Source organism: Prinia subflava, chromosome 1, assembly GCF_021018805.1.
Source record: "Prinia subflava isolate CZ2003 ecotype Zambia chromosome 1, Cam_Psub_1.2, whole genome shotgun sequence".
NCBI lineage: Eukaryota > Metazoa > Chordata > Aves > Passeriformes > Cisticolidae > Prinia > Prinia subflava.
Window position 1 is genome coordinate 120,472,599 of NC_086247.1, and position 26,252 is coordinate 120,498,850.

At 38.4% G+C, this 26,252-nt stretch overlaps 1 protein-coding gene across 1 annotated transcript in view; it reads left to right on the forward strand.

Annotated features, from left to right (window-relative positions):
- The first annotated feature begins 660 nt into the window (after positions 1-660).
- The window catches only part of SKAP2 (src kinase associated phosphoprotein 2), a 118,906-nt gene continuing 93,314 nt past the window's right edge, over positions 661-26,252 (forward strand). Inside the window, exons 1-4 of the mRNA XM_063410165.1 lie at positions 661-858; positions 11,127-11,232; positions 13,483-13,508; positions 23,700-23,804. Coding sequence (XP_063266235.1) covers positions 810-858; positions 11,127-11,232; positions 13,483-13,508; positions 23,700-23,804 — 286 coding nt within the window. The 5' untranslated portion in view covers positions 661-809. The remainder of the gene's footprint in view (positions 859-11,126; positions 11,233-13,482; positions 13,509-23,699; positions 23,805-26,252) is intronic.

The following is a 26,252-nucleotide window of genomic DNA, read 5'->3' on the forward strand; positions in this document are numbered from 1 at the left end:
CCTCTTCCCACTGCTTCAGTGCTTTCCTCAACTTCCATGGCTTGATTTTGCCAGCTGCAATCATCGGGACATTGGCAGAGGCACGAGGATGGGCTGCAGTCTGCCATCCTATACCCTGACACAGGTAATGACAGAATGCCGAGAAGGACAAGGTCCGCAATGAGCTGTGAAAGAAAGATGGAAAGATGTCTGGAAGAAATTAAATCCCCTAAGTACCACCCTCCACACCCACCGACCCAGCCCTTCCCGCCCCTGTAGGAGTAGGGGGTGACGCCAGTCCCTAGCTTTGTAGGCGTGACAATTAATGGGTCAATCAGAGAGAGGCCTCGGGGCATTTTTCTCCAATAGCCAACTTCTCCTGCCCTCCGGGGCGGAACGCGCAGAGGGAGCCAGCGCCGAGCGCCACGTTTGTTTCTGGCGCGGGGGCGGGCCCGCGCGCTGCCCTCACGCAGGATGGCCGCCGGCAGCGGGCACGTGGCAGGCAGCGCCCTCACGGCGGCCTATAAACGTGGAGGCAGAGGGCATGAGGCGCATGCGCGGCATTGAGGGGCGGGGAAGAGCCGGAGGGAGCCCCGCCCCAGAAGCCGCGCCCAGTGCAGTCAAACCCCGCCCCCGCCCCAAGCACCGCCCACGTGGCGGGAAACCACGCCCCGGGGACGATAAACCCCGCCCCCTCGCGGCTCGGGCCCGTGCCGCTGCGGCCGGGGGGCGTGGCCTCCGCTTCCTCCCCGCCGGGGCCGGGGCCGGGCCGGTCCGAGCCGCGGAGCCCCGCCCGCCGGGTGTCCCCGGCCGCCCCCGCCGCTCGCACCATGTCCGACGCTCCCGGCGTCCCCGAGGACGTCTGCAGCCTCTTGGCAGGTGAGGGCAGGAGGAAGGGCTTCCTTCCCGGGGGGCGGGCCGGTGGGGGTGTGACGGGCCGGGGAAGCCGGGGCGTGCGGGGGCTGCAGCCTCTGGAGCCGAGGCGCTGGCGGGCGCTGGGCGATCGCTTCCAGTCCAGGATTCGGGGGTTCTCTCCCTCCCATCCCCCCAGTTCCTCCTCCCCGGCTACTTCCCTCCCCCGTGCCCGTCCGCGGGGAGCCGCAGCGCTCCGGTCGCTTGCCCGCAGGGAGGAAGGAGCGGGCCGGTTCCCCCTCCCGGCTGGGCGCCCGCAGTTGCCGTCCGCACCCGGGAGCCGACACCTCCTCCCGGCCGGGCGCGTTGGGGGGCTGCGGGCCCGGCCGGGGTGCGGTGTTCGGGGGGCCCGCGGACACGCGTGCGGGGCGGGTGACCGCCGGGTGACCGCCGAGCCATCCGGGGGAAGTGTCTGCCCTCGGGGTGTGCTGGCAGGGCCCGAATCAGCCGAAGACAAGTAATGAACTTCCTCGCTGAACGGCTCAGGAGCGGACGAAAGGGTTGCTGAACTGCTGGGGTGTTGTATTATCAGTCACACACCTCTGACCGTGACTGTTCACGCTCTTAGGGTGCTTTGGTGTGTAGGAATGGGATTATTTCTCACCGTGAAAGGTTATAGTGTTAGTACAGAACTCTGAATACGGGTGGCTTCTTTTTCCTTCAAAATCTCATAATTAATTATTTAGTTGTTGTTGTTAATTAAAACACATTGTATACTTAAAGGTTGGCTTTTCTCGTGTCTTTATCAAAAAGTTTGCTATCCTGAAACCATTTTAATTTCAGTGAGACTCTTGAGAACTTCTGTTTCTGCCACACGGAACTTGTGTAGCTCTAACTTTGCCATTCAAATTACCCATGCTTTTTGAAATCTTCCTTCTGAGGCCAAGCACTCAATTACATGGCTGGACACCTGCTGGAATCTAGTGCAGCTCATCACAGACTATTATTTTTTTTAACACTCTGATTGTAAGAGCTGATGCTTGAAACATTGCTCTCACCATATCTCACCTTCTGCCAATTGTCTTGTTTTCTAACTGCAGTTTCTAACTATGTTACTTGCATATCATACCATCTGTAGTTAAAATTTGCATGGAAGGCCACCAGAAAAAAAAAGGAAAGCTTCTCATAATTTTGTTTGATCACATACATTCTTAATAATTTAGAAAAAAATTAAATATTACCCTTAGAGAGCCTTTCTAAATCTTGGTATTTTCTGTGGCAATATTGGTCAGATGCAGAGCATATATGTTTGTTTTGTTGCTAATTTCACTGAGTGAAGTTCATCTTGAAACTTTTCAATACTTTAGGTGCTTTAATTTTTTTTTTTTTTGAGGAGAAGGATGCAGATGAGATCATTTGAGATTGTGGTTTCTTTCTCAGTCATGGTACCTCATTTACACAACTTGTCCTTCCTTCATCCCATCTTTATCCAGTCTGCCGTGGAAAGAGAGACACAAAAGTTTGTATTTTGAAGTGAAACCAAGAGCACCTATTTTTCCTCCATAGGGTTGGGTGTATGTACTTTCAGAGTCGCTATGAACAACAGTCTAAGTTATATACAGGTATATATATATATATATACAGGTCTGTACAGTATGTGCAGCATTAGCTATTCTGGTTTCTTTTTGTGCTGTCTATTGAACTAAAGTTAAGAAAGCAATGGAATGATTTACCTGATCTTTAAATATTTATTTTATTATTACTACTAGTAATAGTTTGCAACTTTTAATTGTTATCTTCGGTATGATTATACAATGTTTAAATTAAATAACTTGCTTATTTTTGAAAAAGAAAATGTGGCATTACTTTTTACAGTTAGTGTTAAACTCTCTTTTTGAAGGTTATCAGTCAAGTGCGTGAAAGTTAGAAATGAGAGTAATCCAGGGTGTATGAGCAATTCTTTCACTGATGTGTAGTGTCTCACAATCTGTTATGTAGGCTTCTTTTTTTTTCTCAAACTACTCCTGCAGTGAAGATGTATGATAGTGGAGGAGGGAAGGGAGTTCTGTAATATCTTTACTATTCATCAAGAAACTGTTACACAATACAAAGACCACAGTTAGTAGATAGTTATTAATTTCTGCATGCTCTTCTTCGAGGGTGCTTCTTAATGTATTATTTTAATGGCTCACAGTTATTGATCCAGCACCTCTTGGAGATGAGGGAACATTGTTTCCCCATCGGTAAAATTAGTGTAATAAACAAGATGTGATTGGGGTCGCAAAGAAACAATCAATGGTGGAACAGAATTAGAATTCAAATTCACCTGCCTCCATGCTGTGCTGGTTTCTCCAGATTATAATATGAGTTGGATGTCTATGTTTAGTGGCCATTACAAGTGCCAGGCACTTCTTCATATCAGGTGCAGTTGAGGACGTGCAGTTAAGGGGTAGTGACAAGCACTGTGTTTTAGTCTGATGTTCATGTGGCAGAGAGGCCCTCACAGGTGCAAAATCTCCTAATACTGTGCTTTTCTGCTCTTCCTCCTTTTCTTGCCCTTTTTGCCTATGATTTCCAACTTCTGCAACAAGTGGAGGCATGATCATATGGACTTCCTTATCCCTGTTTACCCTTGATTGATGGCTGGAATATGTCCACCCACCATGCTGAACAAGTAGGGGTCCTACTGGAAAACATACTAAGTGCTCCTGTAGTTAAACATGGTGATAATGGGAATAAACACACCAGGGGATGAATTAAAGTTGCACAGGAAATTTTCCGACTTGTGAGTGCTGTACTTTGAACCTAAACAATATTATATCTTTAACACAAAAACAAATTCTGTCACACATGCTGGCAGGGTCATTATAGCTGCATATCAGTGGCGCTGAAATGTTCCAGGCAGAAGCACAGCTTGAGCTGAGGGCTAACTGCATTAGTAGGAAACAGGAGGAAGCTGTTTCTGTGAAGTTGAAGGGGAAAGGTCAGTGTGGCAACAGACTTATTGCAGAGGATTGTTGGGATTGCACAATCCCATCCTGTCTTCTCTGACTTGTTCAGGTGGTAGGAGAGAAATGCTGGAGACATAAACAGGGTCCTGTGGTCATGAGTTTGGCTCCTGGTAGGAGGAGAAAGTGAGTTTGTTGCTCTTTTATCTCCTTTACACATTGGAGGTTTGTGGTAGCATAACTTCTTCATTCCCACCCATTTCCCTGTATTTACAGTTGATGCTTGAGACAGTGGCATTTAGTGAAGGAAGCCCAGCCCTGCTCGGCTTTTTCTTTTAAAAAGGCATCCTCTGTAGTATTTATGTGATATTTTGGGTATTTGGCAGACTGCAATATTACTCTTTTTTTTTTGTCCCCTCAAATTGTTGCTGGTTCCATAGATTGTTGGAGGCCTGCTCATATGTATTTTTCCTTACTAAGTTTTGGCTTTTCATAGCTGAGAAGGGAGTTTGAAGGCTGCTTCTTCCCCAGTGGCATATTATTTCTTCTGTAATGTAGACCAGACTGGTTGCTTTAGTCATCTTGACTGGAAAAAAAATTCTTGAGGTTTTTTTAGTAATAAAGATTTAGTTGGGGGTAAGACTTCTGTATTTTTTTACAGCTTTTGATTGTGTCATGATCATTAGATATGTGTATCATTTCTATATTTTCCCCTATTCATGACACCTGTGACTGTAGTATGGGTACTATTGCTTTGTCTTTTGTTCAGTTTTCATTTCACACTTGGCAGTATTTCTTGTTTGACTCTTCTGTATTAGTATTTTAAAAGTTATAAATACTTTCATAGTGAAAATAGAATAAAATTTTCTCTAGTTTATACAGAACCTTATATTCCATCCTAATACCATTTTCCTTGTTCTATTAAGCAAAACCCCAAACCTAAATAGAAACCAATGTTCTTGCCCTAAAGATAATTTCTACCCAGATATTATTCAGTTTGTTTAAATGCTTAGTTTATTGTCCAAATCACCTTTTTCTGTGTGATTCCTCTTATTTTTTCTTCAAATTAATACTGTTTATCTCCTTGTTTAGTTGCATCTTGGAATAGCTTGCAGAAAAGGGCAAGGCAAGAAAACTACAAGACATTGGATCCAGTGCATGAGTTGCTTGCCTTTTTATTTTTGGACTGCACTGGTTATATTTACCCCAATCCCCAAAAGCAAACTGTCCATTTTCATTTTCCATGTCAGCTGTTCTTGGACTTCCTCCTTACATGCCTGTCATAGAAAAAGCCTTCTGGGTACAGTGTGGCTCTTCTTTATTGATTGGTTCAATTTTAAAAGCACACTGTTGTTTAAAACTTTACTCGTTTTTAAAAGCATAATTTCCATGTTTCCAAGGCTTTAACAAATGCCAGTTCTTGCTGAAGAATTCGTCTGTACAAGGTAAACCAGGGTGATAGTCGTAGACATCTTTTAAGTAGACATGTATTTACAGCTTTCGTTGTGCATGTGTTTCAATAGTAATGGACTAAGATTAGAAACAGTGAGGTGAAAAAAATGCACAGAGGGATTCCTGGTAAGAAATAACCTCCAGTGATTTGAAACATAGTTCAATTGTCTCTGCCATAAATTTGGGAATAAGTGTCATATATGGGTGATAAAAATGGCATAGGCTATTTTTTATATACTCATTATTCACTTAGTTTGTCTTTTTCAATTAACATGGAGTCTATCTTTCTCATCTGACTGGGTTTACGTTTCTTTCATAATCATATGTCAACAAACCACAATAGACACAGCATAATGTGGCATACAGTGTAAATCTTTAGGTTAATCCTTAACATTTTTTATTACAGTTCATTTGGAATCACTTTGTAACTTGATCATGATTTGTACTGGTGTGGTTTTTTTCATTATATGCTTAATATGTTACAGCTTCATCTTTTCTCACCTCTTTAATGCAGAGAGACAATGCTCAACTACTCATCCAATGAGATTAGAGATAGATATATAGCTCTCTCTCTCTCTATATATATAGTTCTTGATTATAATTTTTCTGTTTTAATATATTAAAAGAGATGCCTTATCGACTTACTTCATTTGAGGAGTCTTAGCAGTTTGTGTACTAAAATCACTAATAAAACTGTTGAGCATCAACATTTTTCATGAGACTTACTTTGTATGTGTCAACAAAGTAACATAACCTGGGGATTTAAGGTACAGCAGTTTTTAAAGGCAGTCCTTTCCAGAACCTTCCAGAACCTAAAAGGAATCCTCACCTTCTTGTTAGGCTGGATAAATGGGGTATTTTTAGACATCTTGAAGTTCAGTCACTTCTGTTGTATGTCATGCGTTCCGTTTCTGATTAAGTATATATATATATTTAAAAGGCAATTTAGCAAACTCTGGAGAGAGATTTTAAAACATAGTTGCAAAGTCAGGGACAGCAAAAGCAAAATCCTCAAATATTTCTTTATTTAAGAGAACTGCCAGTGACAGATATTGCTTGATAGTTTGTCTTCAGGCTTGTTCCCTATTAATCAATCGCATGAATACTTTGAAATCAAATGAATTAATTGTTTTCTGATGCCAGCTTGTGTAAAGCTGAAAGATACATGGCAGTCTGTTTAATATTGGTCACCTTTGGGCAGTATGTGTGTAATAAAAATGCCTAGCTTGCAGCTATCTCCCAAAATTCTCTGGCCTGCTGTCCCAAATTCTGTGGCTGGCAGCCAGCTGCTGGCTCTCTCGATCCTTGAGGTGGAGGAGACTCGAGGCTGGTGGCTGCAGGAATTGCTCTGCTGCGCTGCTGTTGCTGCCCTGTGCGAGTGGCAGTGAGCTGCCAGGTCACCCCCTGCGATGTCCCTGGCCATGTGATGGATGTGTGTCCAGCCTCCCAACCAGCCTGCGTTCTCCTTGGGCCATGGGCCCTGCCGTGTGCATGGAGATGCTCCTATCTCATTGCCACTTTCCAATTCTTGTAGTTTGAATGGTGTCAACTCATCAGGCGATGTGCCCATGATGGAGTGATTAACTTCTTGCTAATGTGATTGGATAACATTTTGGTTATCTGCTGGAGGAGGGGAGAAAGACCCAGCACAGTGCCCCTGTGGGAATCTGCTTGGCCCACCCTGATAAAAAAATTGTGGTAGTTCTGGCCTAAGTATGTTTGTTAAGTGTGACTTGCGTTTACAATATTAAATCCTGTAAACAGCAAATGTGTTATGATTTGTTGTGCTTAGCACTCTTTAACACAGCACTTGCTTTGGGCTAGAAATTTACAATGTTCTTGAAAAAATCCATCTGTGTGGTTTCAGCCTTCATTAAAGAAAATAGCTCCAAAGACTTAAAAACAATTAAAATTTTGCAGAGCTGTCTGTTTATAATAATTGAAGTAAAGAGAACCATAAACTGTTTTAACAGTGAAATGCAAAATAAATCTTAGCTTTTCTCCTTGTAAAAGGATTGTAGATGAAAATGAAATTAAATGGCATTTAGCTTTTGACTATTCTGTGAATTGGCACTTAAGTTTTGGAATGTATGAGCTGGTTGAAGTGGAAAGTGCTAGACTGAGGTATGATTTTCCTTTTCAGTCAGTTTGTAACCTGTATTGCCAGAGCAATTTGTGAGTGAATTTTACCAATTGGATCTTTCAGTTTGGTAGCTTTTGTTCATTCCTGCAGGCAAATAATTTCTCTGGGATATGGTGCAAGCAAATTTAATATCACGAGCTTTAAGAAACAGAGCAACAAGTATGGGTATTTATGCTATCAAGCAGTCTAACAAGCTTAAGAGGTGTTAAATAGGTTTCCACTGTGTATTTTTCTTTGTTTTGTTTTTATTTGTTGCAGTGTTTTTAAAATATTTTTTCTATTTTTGTGTTTTCAGTGGGAGCAGCTAAATGTCTGCAATGTGTGATCCTAAATAGCTGCTCAGTTCATTAGGAAAAATTTATGTGACTATGTAATTTGTGTTTTTTTACTCTGAGATAACCGATTAGTTAAAGTGCTTTTAGACCAGAAATCTGTTCAAAGAGGTTTTCTTTTTGGAATTCATCTTTTATTCCTTTTAAAATTTCTTGGTGGATCGGCTACTGCTGAAGCATGAAGCAGGTCTACACTGAAGTGCTCGTGAGTAGTAGTTTTGTGTTCTGAGTAGCATTAAACTGATACAGGAGAGACCAAGTTGTGGATCATCCTGGACAGGGGAGAGCAAGTAAGTGACTAGAATAGTGGTGAGAAATGGGTAAATTTTCCAGCTTCTCTTTGAAGTTAACTATATGAAAGTTGGATCTGCCATACTGAAGTCCCAAGTTCTGTTCTAATTCCTACGTAAATCACTTTGTGGAAGGTCAGAGAAATTACATGAACATTTCCTTATGTTGAGGCAGTCCATATTCCTCCACAGTGTGGAAGTACAGGAAGTGAAGAGATGATCATAACTTAGATGACTTACTGGCTTCTTGTCCAGAGAAGCTTGGGGTGTTACTCATCTTGTGCATCTGGTACATACTGGATGGATTTACAACAGTAGATCAGAACAAGATATACAACATACTGTGTAATTGTGAGTAGATAAGAAAAATCTATGATACAGTAAAATGTAATTTTCAAGTAAACTGCTTCTTTAGCATCATGTTTATGTCAGGTCTGTCTTCATATTTTGGGGTTGTGATGAATCAAGCCATATGGCATTTCTGGACATATGGAAGTGATAGTGTTAGTGTTCCATGATGAAAACAGTGCACCCTGACTGTGGGTACACTGAAGCACTCAAGCTGGAGAACTTGTTTCACATACTCATGTGAGAGGGAAGCCATCCCAGGCATGTCTTCTGTGACTGCTGCTGTTTGGAAATGACAAACTTGTATATGCTTGCTCTCTTTCTGCCTTTCTCTTTCAAATCCTACTTATACTGACAGTAAATGGAGCATCTACTTCTGCCCTGTCCTTCCATGGTTGAAAATTCTCTATTATTTCTGCTTTTGAAGTCCAGGGTTTTCTAGAAAACAACAAAATCTGTCAGCAATATAGTTAGTCCTCAAATTTTTGTATTCAGTGTATTTTAAGCCAGAAGTGGTAATCCTTTCTTTATAACAATCAACTTGGTTTCTCTTCCCCACATACTCCTTAATTGTGTTATTTCAACATTTGTGTTTGAATAAAGCTTTGACAGTCAGAATCTGAGATGACAGAATTCTCACCTGTGTTGAGCTTTTCCAAGAAGTAAAGAATCCCATTTTAAGTGGGATTGTTTAAATGAAGATTTCTGAATCCAAGTTTTGTGATTAATTAGTGTCCAAAGGTTACCATGCAAGTATTGCTCCTGATTTATAAAAATGACTAATTCCTCTAAAGTTTTGCGTATAGGTGTCTAGGTAGAACTTTGAAGCTGCTATCTAATTTTTAAAATAAATATATAGACGTATGGAAAAATAAATATTTAATTAGGCATTTCCTCTCCAAGTGAAATCTTGTTTTGTACTGGAAAATCCTGTTATGTTTCACTGAGAGAAAAACTGTAGATTTGTTTTGAAGTGTTTTGATTTTTGCCCTGAATAGCAAAAGTATCAGTTTTTTTGACCTTAGTTTTGTAGTTGGTCAAAATCATTGGGTTCTGTGGGTTCTCATCTGCCAGCTTGATTGGCAGTTCCAATCATTGGAATTTATGAAGATGTGTACTTTTTCTACGGGTTTAGAAAAAATCCCCATAGGTATTCTTGGTGTACAGCACAGAGGCTGTTGAGGGTACGTCTGGAGGATTCATTAATACATGTTAAGTGCCTTTACTTCTGTCCTTTTAAAGAAGGAATGCCACAGAACTGAGTGAAGATCTCTCCCATTCAGGATTGCTTTGGAAGATGTAATGGCAAAGATTCTCTGTCTTATGGAGAGAAGGGAATCAATATCATTCTTCAGAACTCTAAAATACTGTAAAAAATGAATATTTTTGCCACACTCTGTGAGGACAGTAATCTAAACATCTGAATAATAATCTAATGAATTATGTGTAAGAAGAACATTTTTGTAATAGCTGTGCTAGTAGTCTTAAAGGGTAACTTTTGACTTGTTTTCTTCCAGTCTGTAATACAAAGGGTGATATGTTTCAGTTTTATAAAGAAAAAAACAGGCAATTAGGTTTTTCATTTAGGCAATCTGCAGTAAATATTCATGTAAACTTTTGCATTGTGTACTTAATTGGCTGTTATTCGTGTTTCTGTATTAAAATGGAGTGTCTCATCTGATTGGAAAAGGTAGAGGATTAAAATAGTACTATCCATATGCATTTGCATATATACAGAGGGAACCAAGGTGTATATATGTCTCTCTCTGTGTGTCTGTGGGGATGGGCAGGCACTGTGAGAAGGTGTTTTGTTACCTGCAAATGCTTTCTGTTATTCAATGAGCAATTGTTACCTGTACAGGTATATTTATGTTAACAAGCAGGATTTTTTGGTTGTATTTCTCCTTTTCTGGTTTTGGGATAATTGTATGTTGATTGGTAACTATAAGAAACTTTTAGTGTTGCTTTTTGGCATTGTTTTGTTAATCAGGAAAACATACTACTGGGAAAGTTATACTCCCACAAGTTCAGTACACTACATTTTTTTTTATCCTATGGAATGGATATTTGCTATATTAAAACAATTGTGTTAACTTTCATGGAATGCTTTGTTTCTACATAACTATGTAAAAGTATCATCTGAGTAAGAAATTAAAACCTAACAGTGCAGACTAGAGCCTTAGTTTGTGATTCTACAAGTGCAGGTGTGCTTAATTTAAAGGACACTGTTGAACTTGACTCCTTTGATATGGTTACTTTGCCTACGTAATTGTTTTCAGGATTGCTTTGGATATGAATCTTTAGTCAATGAGTGCTTTCAGAGGCATTGTGAGAACACTTGAAAATACTATAACCAGTAAGTGAGCTATATCAGTATCTGGGTAAGTGTTATTGCTGAAATAATAAATTACACAACCATCTTTGGAACTTGAACTTCTGAAATAACATGGCAGTAATATATGCATAAAGGCTATTTCCATGTTTTAGCTTTGTCTTTTACTTTAAGTGATGGAAAGTAATTGTTATAGGACTGCAATTTATTAGGACTTATGTAGCATAATTAAGTGAGCAAGAATCAAATGTCACCATAGGATTTGCTGTGCTAAGCATAAGTAGATCGAGAACAAATGTATCCCATTTAGAATCTAAAATGTCTGTTAACTGTGCTGTGAGTAGGGCTGAAAATAATTTTCTTAATTTTTTCACAGTAGGATCAGGACAAACTCATTACAGCAGTATTTTGTCTTTTTTTGAGGTGTATTTATTTTTCTTCTTTATTTAGATGTTGAAACATTTGTTTCCCAAACACTAAAAGGAGAAAATCTATCCAAGAAAGCAAAAGAAAGAAGGGAAGCTCTTTGTAAAAAGATAAAGGATATTAAGGCAAGGTAAGTGAACTTCATGGCTTTAATATGTTATAAAATCACTTACTGATAAGTTAAAGTTTTTTGCAATCTTTTAATAAACATTAGCCATACTAACAATTAAATCTGTCTAGGTCCTGATTTTTTTAAAAAAAACCTGTATGGGTTCAAGTCTTTTCTTTTCAAAACTGCTACACTTTATTAAGAAATGGGATCAGAATGATTTGTCCCATTTGAATTGCTTAATATTCTGAAACCTGATTGCAAGCTAGTTGGGCAGAGCTTGCCTTCACCTCTGCTTTGGTAAGATTCATTAAAACATGAGAAATATAATGTATTGAGGATATGAATAAGCTTCCTATCACCATACTCAGCTGGTGTAAGACAGCATAATTCAATGCTGACTTTGCTTTTCTACATATTCTGTTGTTTAGCTCAGTAGTAGAAAACTGAAACATAACTAAAAATTATTTATAAATCATAGGTTTAAGGAAACTGCTATGACAGACAAAGCAGAGGGCTGTGGGTGTTTTTGTTTTAATATCAAAGATGATTTGAGAGAATTCTGTGGTGTGTTAATTTCAGTCAGCAATTCAGATAAAGAGATTTAGCTGTACTTTCATTTGCACTACAGAATTTTCTTTGACAAATCTCTTTACTTACAACTCTTATCAACTAGTTTATAGCCTAGTACTTGCTGTTCTTTTTACATTGTTGTTTTTCTAGTGATCACTCCTGTGTGATATCTCCTAAGCATTCCATAGATGGCATGCTTCTGCCCCTTTGGCAACTTGTTTATAATTTCAAGAACAGCACAATCATCTGGTGAGGATGCTAACTGGAGGGAGACATGAGATGTGTCCCAGAATCTTGTATTTGAAGTTTTGTGTTCCTTTCATTCAACCTGTAAATGCTTAGGGACCTAGCTCTCCCTCATACTCTCCTTTAAGAAAGTAGTGTTTTATTTATTTTTTTTGTTCTTTCCTGCATTTTTCATTCTGGGTTATTGACCTAACTGTAATTCTACAGATGACTTGCAGATGCTTACAGTGCTACTGACTTTTTTCTTAACCAACTGATGCTTTTTTGGATGATGAAATACCAAAGGGAGAGAACTTGCATTTATGAGCATACTGACACTGAATCTTTTGCTATTCATTTATGTGACCCCATGGTTTCACATCTTATTTTAATTTCTAATGCCTTCCTCATTTCCTGTAATATTATTCACTGTTAACAGTGTTTTGCTTTTCATGCAGGCTACAAAATACATGCACATTGTAATCTTCTTTGATTTTAACATCCCACATGTTGGGCTGTGGCTATTACTGCCACTTGCTACACTGGATTTCTTAGATCTGGCCTTTTATCTCTGTTTGCATTTCTCAGTTTCTTATCTCTAGACCATTCCCTTCTCTTCTGCTCGTTTCTTGCCATCATCTCCATATTGGCTAACCTGACGCCCTTACTACTGCTTATTGTTCATAAAGATGGTCTTGGCAGCTGTGTTTTATTTGCCAGTTAGTTTGTAGCCTATGAATGCTTCTTGAATGCCATTCTACATAACTCTGTCCTGATAATTTGTCTGTATCATCAAACTGCATCCTATTTTGTTTCTAAAATACATTTCATTTATCTCTGAAGAAACAGTATATGAGAGTATCTTTTTCCTCTGGGATGATAATTTTTTTTTGTTTGTTTATTTTCTAGGCATTATGTAAGTTGAGGTCTCCTTATTTGAAAAAGAATTTTTATTTAGGCATGTGTTAACTTTTATCTTTCTGGTTATTCATACATTTTCATTTGGATTTCTGCAAATTTACTGCAGCCATACCCACTATTTTTGATTTTTTTCCCTTTTCCTATTGACCTACTGGTTTATTTCAAAATATGCTTAATGGTTTTACTTGCACACAAAACTTTTTGAAATTTATTGACATTTAGGAGGTTTAGTAAAATTAAAGATGCTTTTGTGTGTTTTTATACCTTAAGATATCTGAGCAGATGTATGTTACTAGAAAAGGCTGCACAGTCTGGATTTGGCGTTATTTAAGTCTTCCTTGAAGTGACTGGGGATTCTCTCAGCTGCAAAGGCAAAAGGAAAACTTGAGTAAATACTTTTCAGCCAAAGACTTCAGAATTTTCAAGGAAAACTTGCAGCGCTGAGTTTCGACCGCGAAACTTGTTGAAATGCGGCTGCTGTTCTGTGCCATGTGCTCGTGCCGCGGGTTTGCGCGTTGCGTTCTGATGTTTGCTCCTCTCCTTCCTCCGCAGCTACCCGCAGGGATTCCCGCAGGAAGGTGAGTGACTGGCGCCCCTCCGCCGCTGCCGCCGCGCTCTCTCCCGGGCCGCCCGAGGCCGAGGGGCCTGGCGCCCCCTGCTGCGGCCGGCGGGAACAGCGCGGCACCGGGAGATGGAGAGATCGCTCTGGAAACGCGGATTTAGTGCATAACGGAGCTCCTTATGGAGCGTATTTATTATCAGTTTATTATAAATGGAGCTTTATTAGCAAGAGGGCAGCCTTGCGGAAGACCGTGCGATGCGGTTTTATTTTTTTCCAGAGGAAGCGTATGCAAAGTAGCCTGCTTAGGAGATAAAATTTTAGCAGGGGTTACTTATTTCAGCTTTTTTTCTTAACGTTGCAAAAGTCTTCAATTCCATAGTGATGTTTCTTTAACCTTTTAATAGGATCATCTCGTGGCAATATGATACTGGCTTTCGATCCGCACTGAATGAATGTTTTCATAGTGCAGAGGGAGCTCAGCCCTTTAGCTGGAGAGGAGATGATTTAGTGCGCGAGTAATGAAAACTGAAGTGTGGGTTATCTATTGTCTTCTAGTGGAGTTTAAACAAAGCTGCAGAGTTCAATTTAGAGAAGACTGAAGGGTTTGTTGCTACAGTGTTCTGTTCTGTAACTAAACCTGGAAGGGCTCTTATTTCCATGATGCTAATTCTTGAGGTCGTGACCTACAGCCTGTGGATGCTGGTATGAGGGTCACAGTGCGAGGTCAAAGAAGCCTATGCAAAGCTTCACTTTTTGCAGTGCTTGAAGAACTGTCTGTTTCTGGACAAGGAGGTTCAAATGTGTAGGCTGCAGCGTGCCTTCTGAGAAAGTTAAAATATGTAAGTCATATTAGGCAAGTAATGTTGTAACAAGGCACAACATGTTCATACATTTCTTATGCCTGTTTAAATCAAGTTATGCAGCCATAACAATTCAACTGAAAGGGACAGTGCAACTTGAAACTTCCCAAAGACTCAAGATTGCCAAGATTCTGTAAACTCCAACTATGTGATTGTATAAAAATTGTGTTACAATAATTAGCTTTTTTTTTTTTTTTGCACCTCAGCACTATTGCAGAAGATAAAATGTAGTTTTCCTCTTCTTCTCACTGTCCAACAGAACTGAGTGTGGGAAAGTAAAATGTTATTTTATTAAGAAAGTTACTAAAATGAAATTAGGCAGGGTGGTTCTTTTATTGCGAACCTATCTTATTTTGGAAGAGCATGTTTTTGAAGATTTAATAACTTCCTGAGGCACTGACTCTGTAATAGGCATGAGAGTTGCCTACAAAAAGCAGAGTTTGCATTTACTGCTTTGTGTAATTTGAAGGTCAAGAAAATTCTAGTCTATTTACTTTCTTCATTGGTAATTTGATTCAGAATTTCTTTTCCAGTTCAACAAATTATTAACAAAAATGAGATTTCATTATCTCTAGCAAAATGGATGATTTGATTTGTATAGTCTGTAATTGTTACTGCATAACTTGCTGTGGTTTCTCTGAAAATTATATTCAGTCTTATTCTTTTTATTAGAGTACATTTGATTCTTAAGAAGGATATATTGCCTTGTAAAAATTCTTGTGATATGTCTCTAGTTCAGGTCGTAGAACTGTGTATAAATGCTGAGGCTTGTGGACACTGACACCTTAGTCTTCAGTGTTTTTCAATAAAATGAAAGTTATACCATTGTTTTCTGAAGCAAGGATACATTTCTCCAAATTAATGTGCATTTTCTGCATGCAGGAATATAAAAAAATTATGAGAAACAGGAGTCTCCACTCCACTTGCAAATTATTTGAAGGAATGTGATTCAGTGGTGAGTGGTTGGTGTAATTTTCAGAGTTCAAGAAGTATGTGCTAAACTTTATTTGGTTGTGTCATTCTTACTTTAGGACTGTACAAATTAGGCATGACTTTTGTAGGTGTAGAACAAAGGACTCACATGGAGATAAGCAGTCAGATTCTTGGCCAGCTCCTGGTGTAACAAAGCAGTGACAGGAGCTGAGGGAGGTCAACTCTGTGCCCACCTAGACATTTGAAAAATTGAAAATTTGGGAAGTATTGAAAACTCAGAAGAGGGTGATGGTCAGTTCCACTACCTCCAGAGAAAGAAGAAGTATTTCAACATATAAGGTGAAAAAAGGATAATGTCTTACAGGAAAAAAAGGAGGGGTGGGAGCAGAAATGTAGAAACTACACTGAAACATACTAGGAAGAAGAAAAACTGCTGTGTGTGTTTAAACTCCATATTTACTGTTCTTGGTTTTGTGATAGCAGTCACTCCATTTTTAAAATGTAAATAAAATAATCTCTGTTCTAGCTGAATGAGATGGTGAAAAGTGGTGCATACTGTCATGGTATATTATTGTGATATAGTAGTTATACTACATCAGCTGTTTCCAAGAATCTTGTGAGCTGTGACCTGTCATCCTTTCAGAGGCATCCAGAAGTATTTTTGGAGGCTGAAAGAAGTGGATTAACACTTTCAAAATTCTCAATATTTCCTGTAGGACATAATGATACTTGACTCCGCTCTCTCAAACAGCGGCTCGTTCAGCTTGAGGGTTGTTCCACAAGGATGTGTTGTGGGCATACTTTCCACTCCACTCTTCCATCACTGAATGTTTTTGAAGTCCCACTGACTTTACACATAGTGACTAGCTGGTTTGACTGAGCTATTTGTAAACTCTTGTTTTATGGGCTTTGGCCAGTAGCATACAGAAACCTGCCTATCCTTATGGATAAAGCAAAGAGGTTTGAAAGAATAATAATGAAAAAATAATTGAAGAGCATGCGTGCAAGTAGAACCAGGCTCCTTAAAACTATAATCACCCATGTGTGTCTCTCTCAGAAAGTGCATATGTATTTCTTTGCAACCAGATTGCTTAATTTGGGGACTTTACTGAATCCTCCTAGAAAGAAGCCTTCTGATGTTATCTGTCAGGTCAGTAAATACACTGACAAAAGCATCTTTTGTGTCTATATAGACTGAAAAAAATGAAACTTTTTAGGAGAAGTGGGTGCCCGTGAAAGACACAAAATTAATTGTATGGGAAAATATTTAATTCTTGTGTGTGATATGTTACCTGATTTAACACTGGCTTTTACAGTTAGTTGTGTTGTTAATTTGTGGATAAAGAAAGTCCATGTTGTTCTTATGATAAAAAATATACAGTTATATTTATATCCAATCCATTGGTCTTTCATCAGATTTTATTTTTTAAGTTATTAGACATTTGTTGCACCTATTTTATTCTTAAATTGAAGAACTCTATAGAATTCTTTCTCTTAGACACTGCTGCCTTTTTTTAATTTTAATTTGAAATATTTGACTATTTATCTAAGCAGTTTAAGCAAAACTTAAAAGCTGTAGTCACACTCAGTGACCTGTTCTAGATCTTAGGATTAAAAATTGAAAACAAAGGTAATTTGCATACAAATTAGATTCATTTTTTATAAGACTAATATTCCACTAAAGGTATAAAAGTCTGAATGTTGTCAAAGATTCTGACTTAATACAGTTTTTTGGCATTTCTCTGTTTTGAGATTAATGGAATCAATACTGTGACTGCCAAAATGTTTAGTTAAAAGAACCTTATTTTCAATTTATGCTAAAAATAGTGCTAAAGTTGGCAGAAGCACCCTAAGCTCTAGAAGCTGTATTTGTGTTTGAAGTTCACTTGCCATCTGTTCTATGCATTTATTTTAGTAAAATATATATTTTTAATAACTTTTCACAAAATATTTTGGCTCAATGCTGAAAGTGAGACACCAGAAGTACTAGCCAGATCGAGTCATACTGTGGGAATTTGCAGAACCAGTTCCCCATAAAACACTCATTGCACCTCGTATCTGATCTGCAGCACTAAATTATGCAGAAAAGTATGCCACGACATTTTCTAACTAGCATTTTTCACTCTGATAAAAACTGATGATGGTCCACTTCTGGTTTTATTTCACTGTAACATAATAGAGGGTAAATCTGTGTCTCTAGAGCATTGGTGTTATTCACTGTGTAATTACTGGGAGCACCTGTAGGAAACCTTTAGATGACTCAGATGCTTCTAGCTCTTGGCAGAGCAGAGTGTAGCTGAAGCCTGGGACCTCTGCTTCCTGGAAATAGTCAAGCTGTTAGAGTAGCAGTATATGCAAAGGATTTATATATTTTTTTTTTCTTTTCTGTTTTTGTACAGAGTTTATATTTTCTTTTTTCCCCCCTCTGTACACTCTTTTTCAGGAAGTGGCAGCAAGTAGAAGTCTCTTTGAACTTGAGAAAGTATCAGTATCTTGTGGTCACCAGAGCCGCATGTGCACACGAGTTCTGTATTTTAACACACTTGAACTTTTTAGTCAAGAGCATAAATACATTGTTAGTATTTAACCATAATTGGGAAAGAAATGGCTTAGTTGTTACCCAGTTCTTTGAGGGTCATCCTGACGTATTTCTGGAGAGACCATTAAATGCATTAAAAAATGTGCCAAATACCACTCTGTCCCAGAAGTCTGGGAGGTTTAACTGTAGGGCAGTCACTGTGTTGTCCCTTTCAGCTACATACAGCTGTTATCTGTGAAGTGTCCAGGCCAAGAGCAATTTCAAGTAACGCGAGATACATCCACCAGTGCAGCACAAAATGGTTTTGTCCTGATATCCATCATAAGAATGAGAGGGAGCTCAGCAAGCAAAAATTGCAGTTGCTTTTCCTGCTTGAAGCATATTTGTTTGCAAACTTAACCTTGTTTCAGTACTGTTTTAAGAAGTAGCTGCAGAAGAGGTTCTACTTGACCTTTACAAAATAAGCCATTAAAAAACGTGTTAATAGGGGACTCTAGAAGGCCCTTCTGGAATGAGTGTGTTGGAGCAGACTGCATGGCAAAGCATGCATTGAAAAATTGATTGTCAGAAGAATCCAGTCTTGCAGGGTGACTGGTGAATTGGGTCAGTAGCATCTTAAAAATACAGAATGCCCCTATCAGAGGGCTAAACTATAACCCTGCCAGCTTGAAAGCAGCTTTGTCTACTTGTTTTTATGAAAAACTGTGTAGTGAGAACCTTGCTTGGTCTGCTTGATAGGTTCATCTAGTCCATTGTTTTGTGGGTTCTTACTGCAGCAGAGATTGGACAAGAGGAACTGATCTCAACCTGCTGTGACTTGGGACCTTCTGAAATGGCAAGAAGCAGGGTGATTTGACCTACATGTCTTTTTATTTTCCTGAGTTGTTTTATTTCTCTTATACTTGAGCAGTTTTAATGCATCATTCTGTCTAGACATTTTTAGAAATAAATTGAAAGTGTTAGTTGTCTGAGGATGTGAGCTAGCAAGTCTCTTTCAGCGGCATTGGCTGAAACATCTTGCTTGCTCATTTTTAGAGTATGACGTGGAAGCAGTATCTTTAATGCTTAGGAATTCATTATTATAATCTCAATGTTGTGGAAGAAAATGAATTATTGGGGGGGGAGGTCTGGATTTTTTTAAAGCTGGGTTCTTACAAAGTAGTACGGTCTTATTTATTATACTGAGCTTGTACCAACTAAATTTGTTGGAAGTCCTCAGAACAAGGGGTAGGAACTGAAGTACAGCCCTTGTTTCAATGAAGAGAGTTTGTTTTATGCTCCATTCCTAATGTGGTAAACTTAGCCTTTGGTATGCATTATTTCCTGAATCAATAAATAAGCTGTAATGGAAAAGGTAGCATTTAATAAGGAATGACATTGTATTTTTTTTTTTTACAGACATCATAAAATATTGATTCCGCCATCAAACCTGTAGGAGATTAGTTTAAGTGGCAGAAACTGGAGAATAGGGTCAGTTCATGTACATATTTCTGTTACTGTGATTGTTAAATATCTACCTTAAGTTAATCTATTTTTTCCCCAACTTCCAGATAAATCATGTTATTCTGGGGAAACAAGAAACTGTATTAATGAGCATAAACTCCATAATTATACTTGTGGCTGCATAACAGGGACACATTCATGTCATTTCTTTAGGCAATAACTTCTCTTTCTTTTGCAAAGAAGTATTTTTAAACTGGTCATTAATTTTATGACCATAGAAATGAGATGCAAAATTTATGCTGTTGTCATTGGCATGGGTTCAAGGCACTACTGACATTATGTGTGATTGTAATGGAATGGCTGCCAACTAATGAGTCTATAGACATTTTGTTTGAGCATGCTTTGCTTTTAGATGTTTGATTAGGCAGCAATGCTTTCAATTATGCCTGCAAATTGTATTGAATACATTTACCTGATGCCCATTGTTGCTTTGTAGTTCAGTTTTCTATTACATAAGTGCAAGTTGAATGCTTTTCTTTATTTATTGATGCTTTTTGGGTGTATTTTTAGATACTTGGCACCTGAAGAGTATAGTGGTTTGTGCTGCTCAACACTGACTCCTCTGACTGTTCAAGGAGTAACACATGGAGCTTCAAATGCAATTCTGACTGCTCTTACTCTGTCAATGGAGTATAAACTTCAATGCAACACATTGATGGAGAAGCATGTGAAGTGGAGAAAGGGCAGAGATTGCTCTGAGTGGGAATGTAGGAGACAGCATAGGATCAAGAGGAAGCCTCTTTGTGAGCTGTCAGGAGCAATATCTTTATATATTAACAGCATACAGTCCTAAGACATCTTTTAACCCTGACAGAACTAGGAGGCAAAACCCCCCAGGTTGATACCAGAAAGTAGTGCTTCTTTTATGCCAGTACATAAACACAAACACATTGTGAAAGGTTGCCTGTTAAAACTCCAAAGCACAGTGAGTCAGCTTTCCTACTGAAATGCCTGCAGTTCTTCTGTACAAATTAGATTGTTTAGGAATTATATTTTTCAGTGTATTATATAAATTGATAAAAACTATTATGTTTGCTACTAGTTTTCTTTACTTTAAAATAAAAAATGGAGGATATTTTTGTTCAGTCTAGTCCTGTGTGAGTGCAGGTTGCTTGTACCTCTATCCAGAGTCTGCCACCTATTCTCCACATTTTTCATGTACAGTGTGGTACCTAAATGTAGTATTGTATGACATAGGATTTATATATTGATTCTGAGTGTCATTCTCAGTGAGGGCATTTTTCATGGAAGTCTTCAAGCCTTCTTTAAGATTTAACATCTAGAGAATGCTTTGACAAATGTAAAGCACTGAGTGTGTAATTTCTTTCTTCATAATACTCTCAATGCTTTTCTTTTTTTGGTTATTTTGTTTTTAGATCATTTTGAATTTGGGTATTATAGACATAAAACCGAAACTTGTTTTATTATGAATCTACATGCAGCGTTGCCATGGTTTTTGTTTTTTCAAATACAGTATATAATTGTCATGATTTTCATTCCAGATGGCCACTGAAGCCCATATAGTTCCTCACTCACTTGCTCCTGCTGGGATAGAGGAGATAATCAGAAGGGTAAAAGAGGGAAAACTCATGGGTTGATATGAAGTTTGTATAATAGGTAAAGCAAAAACTGTACACACAAAAAAGCCATAACAAGGAATTCATTCATCACTTGCCTTGGGTAGGCAGGTGTTCAGCCATTTCCAGGAGAGCAGGACTTCATCACAAGTAACTGACTTAGAAGGACAAACATCATCACTGTAAGCGTCCCCCTACTTCCTTCTTTTTCCCCCAGCTTTATATGCTGAACATGGCATCCATCATATGGTGTGGAGTATCCCCTTGGTCAGATGGGATCAGCTGTCCTGGCTGTGTCCCCTCACAACTTCTTGTGCACATCAGCCCACTCACTGGTGCAGTGGTGTGAGAAGAAGAAAAGGTCTTGACTCTGTAGGCACTGCTCAGCAGTAACTAAAACATGCCTGTTTTATCAACCCTGTTTTTAGCACGAATCCAAAACATAGCCTGATACCAGCTATTGTGAAAAAAGTTAACTCTATCCAAGCCAAACCAGCACAATCTGGGATAGGTATATGGTCTGCCCTAAATATGTATGCATTTATTAAAAAGTCTGTTATTCCTAGGTCATCTGGCCTTTATATTTCATTTCTTTATGTGAAAGTAAAGCACAAATGTTGACTGAATTTGAAATCCTAGTGTAATTGGAAAATGGTAATATGATGACTTAGTGGAAGAGCAAGGTAACAGTGCAGCCATGCAAATTTACAGAAGAGATTATGTGTTACTGAGTGGGACAAAATGCTCTGGAGATGTTCTTTCTACATGTATACTCACCTACTTGTTATCCACAAGTCTTATTCATTCAAATATACTAAGGTTTGCCATTCAGCCCATGAATTATATGTGCTGGAGTGTGGTGTTTGTGGAACTGTTTTCTTCTAGAAATACAGCCTAATATTTTAAATTTATGATGGTACTTTCATGAAGGTTAAATGGTAACATGTTCATGCATAGCTGATAAGAGGATATTTTTGATTGACAACCAGGGCTTGCATATACACATATATTCTACACATTCTAGTACTAGTAAAAGCTTAGGACAGGAAAACAGTGGAACAGTTTTGCCATTGTATAGGTTGTAAATATCCTATTTGCTCTTTTTATATGGAGTGTATCATCTAATAAAGATATATATAGGCAAAGAGAGGCAACTGGTCTCTGGAATCTTAAGTGTGAAAGATGATCATTCTGGTTATAAATAAGGCATAATATTTTCTGTTCATGTGCTATCTGCTCTGTGTTTTTCTGTTTGGAGGAAGAGGTGAATTCTAGAGAGATAATTTACTTTGGTCTGACAGGTGTGATGAAGTGCAAATATTTTGATCAGATTAACACGATGACTGGCATGCTGCTGGGAGAGGACTGTGTCAAAAATAGGTTGGAGTCAGGTTCAGATTCAGAGCAGTTGTTAAATGGCATGGGAGCCTGGGAGGAAGCTTTCCCAAGAAGAGCACGCTAAATTAACGAAGGGAAAGCCTAGCTAGTGTTTGACAACTTTGAATGTAAAAGAACGTCAGCAAAGCAGATATCAGGCTTTGTTGTTTTACTGCATGGAAAACTTGCTGTTCTTTACAAACAGCCATGGTGCTTTCTGGACACAGTACCTGAATTTTCTGTGTATTTCCATTATTAAATGGGAGGGGGTAAAATTCAGCCATGGTTAGGCAGTCCTACTGATGAATGCAATTTCTATGTCTGTGAAAAAGAATATTTTCACTATGCATGGGTTTATTTTGGATTCTTAGAAATTAGTTTTCTGATCCAGTGCTCCAAAAGGGAACACATAAATAGAGAAGGATATTTGAATGTCTCTGGAAACCTTTCTGTGTTTGTATATACCAAAAGGCAACACTTGAACAATTTAGTGTTACATGAGTTTCAAGAAATTTGAAGGCCATTTAATCTATTGGAACATCAACTTCATGATTCTTGTCTGATAATTTTTGTCATATTTAGTTTTTTCTCCTTCACTAAAATTTTATTTGTTTTTTTAGGAGCAATGTAGTTATTTTTCTCCCCCCTCTTCTTTGCCTAGATGTGTTAAACATATCTGAGAAAACATACTGAGTTTCAGGAAGAAGAAATTAAATTCTGCCCAATTAGGTGAAAGCCTCAGCCAATATTGATTTCACCATATCTTTCCCAGACCTTCGTGCTTGTGCATGACGCTGATTTTGTATCTGTTGCAGTGGGGCTCTCAGTTGGGCAAGAAATTCATTAACAGAGTGCTGCATTAAGCCACAGGTTCATACCAGGTGCTGCCAGATAGCAATTTCACTTCTAGTTGCATGGGAGGAATACACACAGTTTTGCAAGGCAGTGCCTAATTACAGTGAAGAAAACTAAAAGTGGGCAGAGGTTACTGCTGCCAGCAGTAGTTTGGCTTTTCCTAAGAGGGAAGTTGCTGCAGCTCCATCCTGCACTAGGACAGGCAGAACTTCAGAGCCTGGTGCTCTCCTTTTTTCTTTCTGCCGGTGTTTCCTCTTTCCCGCCTCTGCCGTGGTGTTTGTTTCCCCCCTGGTGAGGAGCTGCCAGCTGTGCAGTGCTGGGAGCAGGTTCATTATAGGACAGCGTTTAGGGAAGCCGCTCCAGCAGCATTTACGCGTCGGGTCAGAAGGTAGCCCTTGAAGGGCGTCGCTCACAGCTGCGCTGGAGCCTGCCAGTGTCCATGAGAAATAGGGTTTTTGCAGTTCCAGATAGGAATTAATATCCTCCTTACTACTGGAAATACTTTTATTGTGTGTGTTTGTGTGATAGACTATTTAACTAGCAATGTATATTGACTTTTACAGAGCTGGAAGATGAGGAAGAGTCTGAGAACCCTCTTTCTTCCCCTCCTGATAGCGTCTCAATAGCATCTGACCGATATGATAAAGAGGATGAAGCACCTTCTGATGGTATGTGACACTGTTTACCTTAGAAAGTACTAGATTTGCCAGTTTGCTATGAACTGATGTAATCAGATGCTCGTGATGTGAATGTTAGTGTTGGAAATTAGATAAACAGATAAGCAGCACAGCTGGACACTCTTCTTACCTTTACAAGAACCTTTAAAGAACTGAAGAGCTCTCTCTAGTGGTCCTAGAGCATAGTGAAGCTGTCTCAAATCTACACCGTGTTTCTCAACACACATTTTTTGATAACAAAGCATCTTCTGTAGATACATATGTTTTTAAAGATAGATCAGTGGCTAAACCAGTGTGAATATTTGTAGCAACAAATTGTTTGTTAATTCAACATTATCAGATTCTTGCTTAATTTTATTGTGCTACTTAATGGCTTACTCTATTATTTATCTAATAAATAATGAAACAGTTTATGCGATTGATATTTTTCTGCAAACTCCATGCAGAATAGGTTCATAAAATATTAAATTAATTATTCCTACAGTTTCCTTCCATTAAGACAGTCTTTTGTACAATGTTTTTGTTATATAAATTTTAAGTTTGTGTTTGCATTTAAAAAAAGTTTACACTTCATAGCTGTTTTCCATGTTGTTCTATTTTGTATTCAATAAGTTTAATGCTAAATGCGACTGTTCTGAAGACCTGAACAATTGAATATTTCAACAGTTAACAAGCTTGCTTTAGTACAGTGTCCATATTTTTGAGATTAGTTTATTGTGTATGTAATATAAACACCTTCTATGGATAATATATGGCAGTAAATTAAGTATATGTACAAATAAATTAATGATGGATATTAATTTGTGGCACTGGAAGTTAGACTTACAAGTGAATGATGTTTTCTGACATGATATGATGATCAAACTGTGCAGCTCCATCTCGAAATACAATTGCTGAATGAAAATATGCTTCCTGCAATGTAGCACTCCACATTTTATATTATCCAGATTATTCCCTTTGGAAACATAAATTGCTTTTATGAGGTATAAAATTATGTCTATTGCAGAACAGGGATAAGTCAAGTACATGCATAAGCGATAAACCTTCTAACCATTGATTCAGAATAATGCATTTTTTTTAATGTCCAGAACTCTGTAAAATGTATAACAATAATAATCACACTTTTTTTTTATATTGAGCTTATTGCATGTTGGCAGTGTGACCTTCTACTAAAAAAGTAAAAGTAGGCCTTTTTGCTCTCTGGTTGAAATGTAATTATCAGGCAAATTGAGTATGGCTTTTAGAAAACCCAAGCTAATTTTCAAAACTACAGATGAATGCAACTTTCTACGTATTTATTTTTGCTTACAAACATAATGTTATCATTATTTCTAATTATAACTTAATAACGTGATACTGATTGCATAAAGGGTATGTGACAAAATTATATGACTATTTAATAGGAGATATGATTATAGAATTGTTTCAAAACAGTTAATCAAGAGAAAAGTGATAATGTTCATAACCTAAATAATGAATGACTGGAGAATGCTGATGCAAGAGTATGTGAAATACTGTATGAGTTTGTACAGAAGGGTGATTAATTTTTAGCCTCTTTCGGAAGATACGAGAGTAGATATAATAGCTGCTCAACAATATCTTGACTAATTCATACGAGTTGAGATGGAAATATGGGGGGTGCGATTCTTCTATATTTGAGGTGATTTTACCTTGCTGGTCTTTCTGTATTTTATGATAAATTCTCTTTAATTACCTAGTGGGAGTGTAGCACGAAGAAAATTTGAGAGAAGGTGGTAAATTCTGACCTGTAAATACTTAATTTATTGGACTAAACAGTGTTCCTCTTTTTCTCTTTGAATGTCTAATGTGTCATTCTATGACCATTTTGATTTTAACATATATAATCCATCATTCCAGTCTAGCCACCTAGCCTGTGTATGAAAATGTATGTTGGGAAAATCTTATAAGAGGTGGTTTGATCCCCAGAGGTACCATTTGTTTCAGTTCTAATAGGCATAAATGGGTTTGTTGAAGCTTAATACTGTATTTTAGTTTTTTAGCAGTCTCTTAATGTTCAATATTTAAATCCTACTCAAGAAAGGGGGTCTGTAAGGTAGATGTTTGATCTTGTATAATTACCAGTTTGATGCAGCAGGGCTCTATACAGATCTAAAACCTGATTTGTGTAGGATCAAGGCTCTCAGCGTTAACAGAGGGCCCTATCTGTAGGTAACCAAATTGAGGTGGTTTTTATTTATGTTTGAGTGCATTTCTATTTTTATGTAAAACTTCTACATATATTTTCTGCTAAAAAGCCCCAAGGCATTTCTCTTTATATACTTGAGTTAGGCTGCAAGGTTTGTATGACTTGTGAAAGTGTCGCAATTTGACTTTGCGGCATTACTGTCAAAACATAATTTGTGAAGGCACACGCTTTGTAACAGATAAAGAATTAGTGTATTATGTGTACGTTACAGT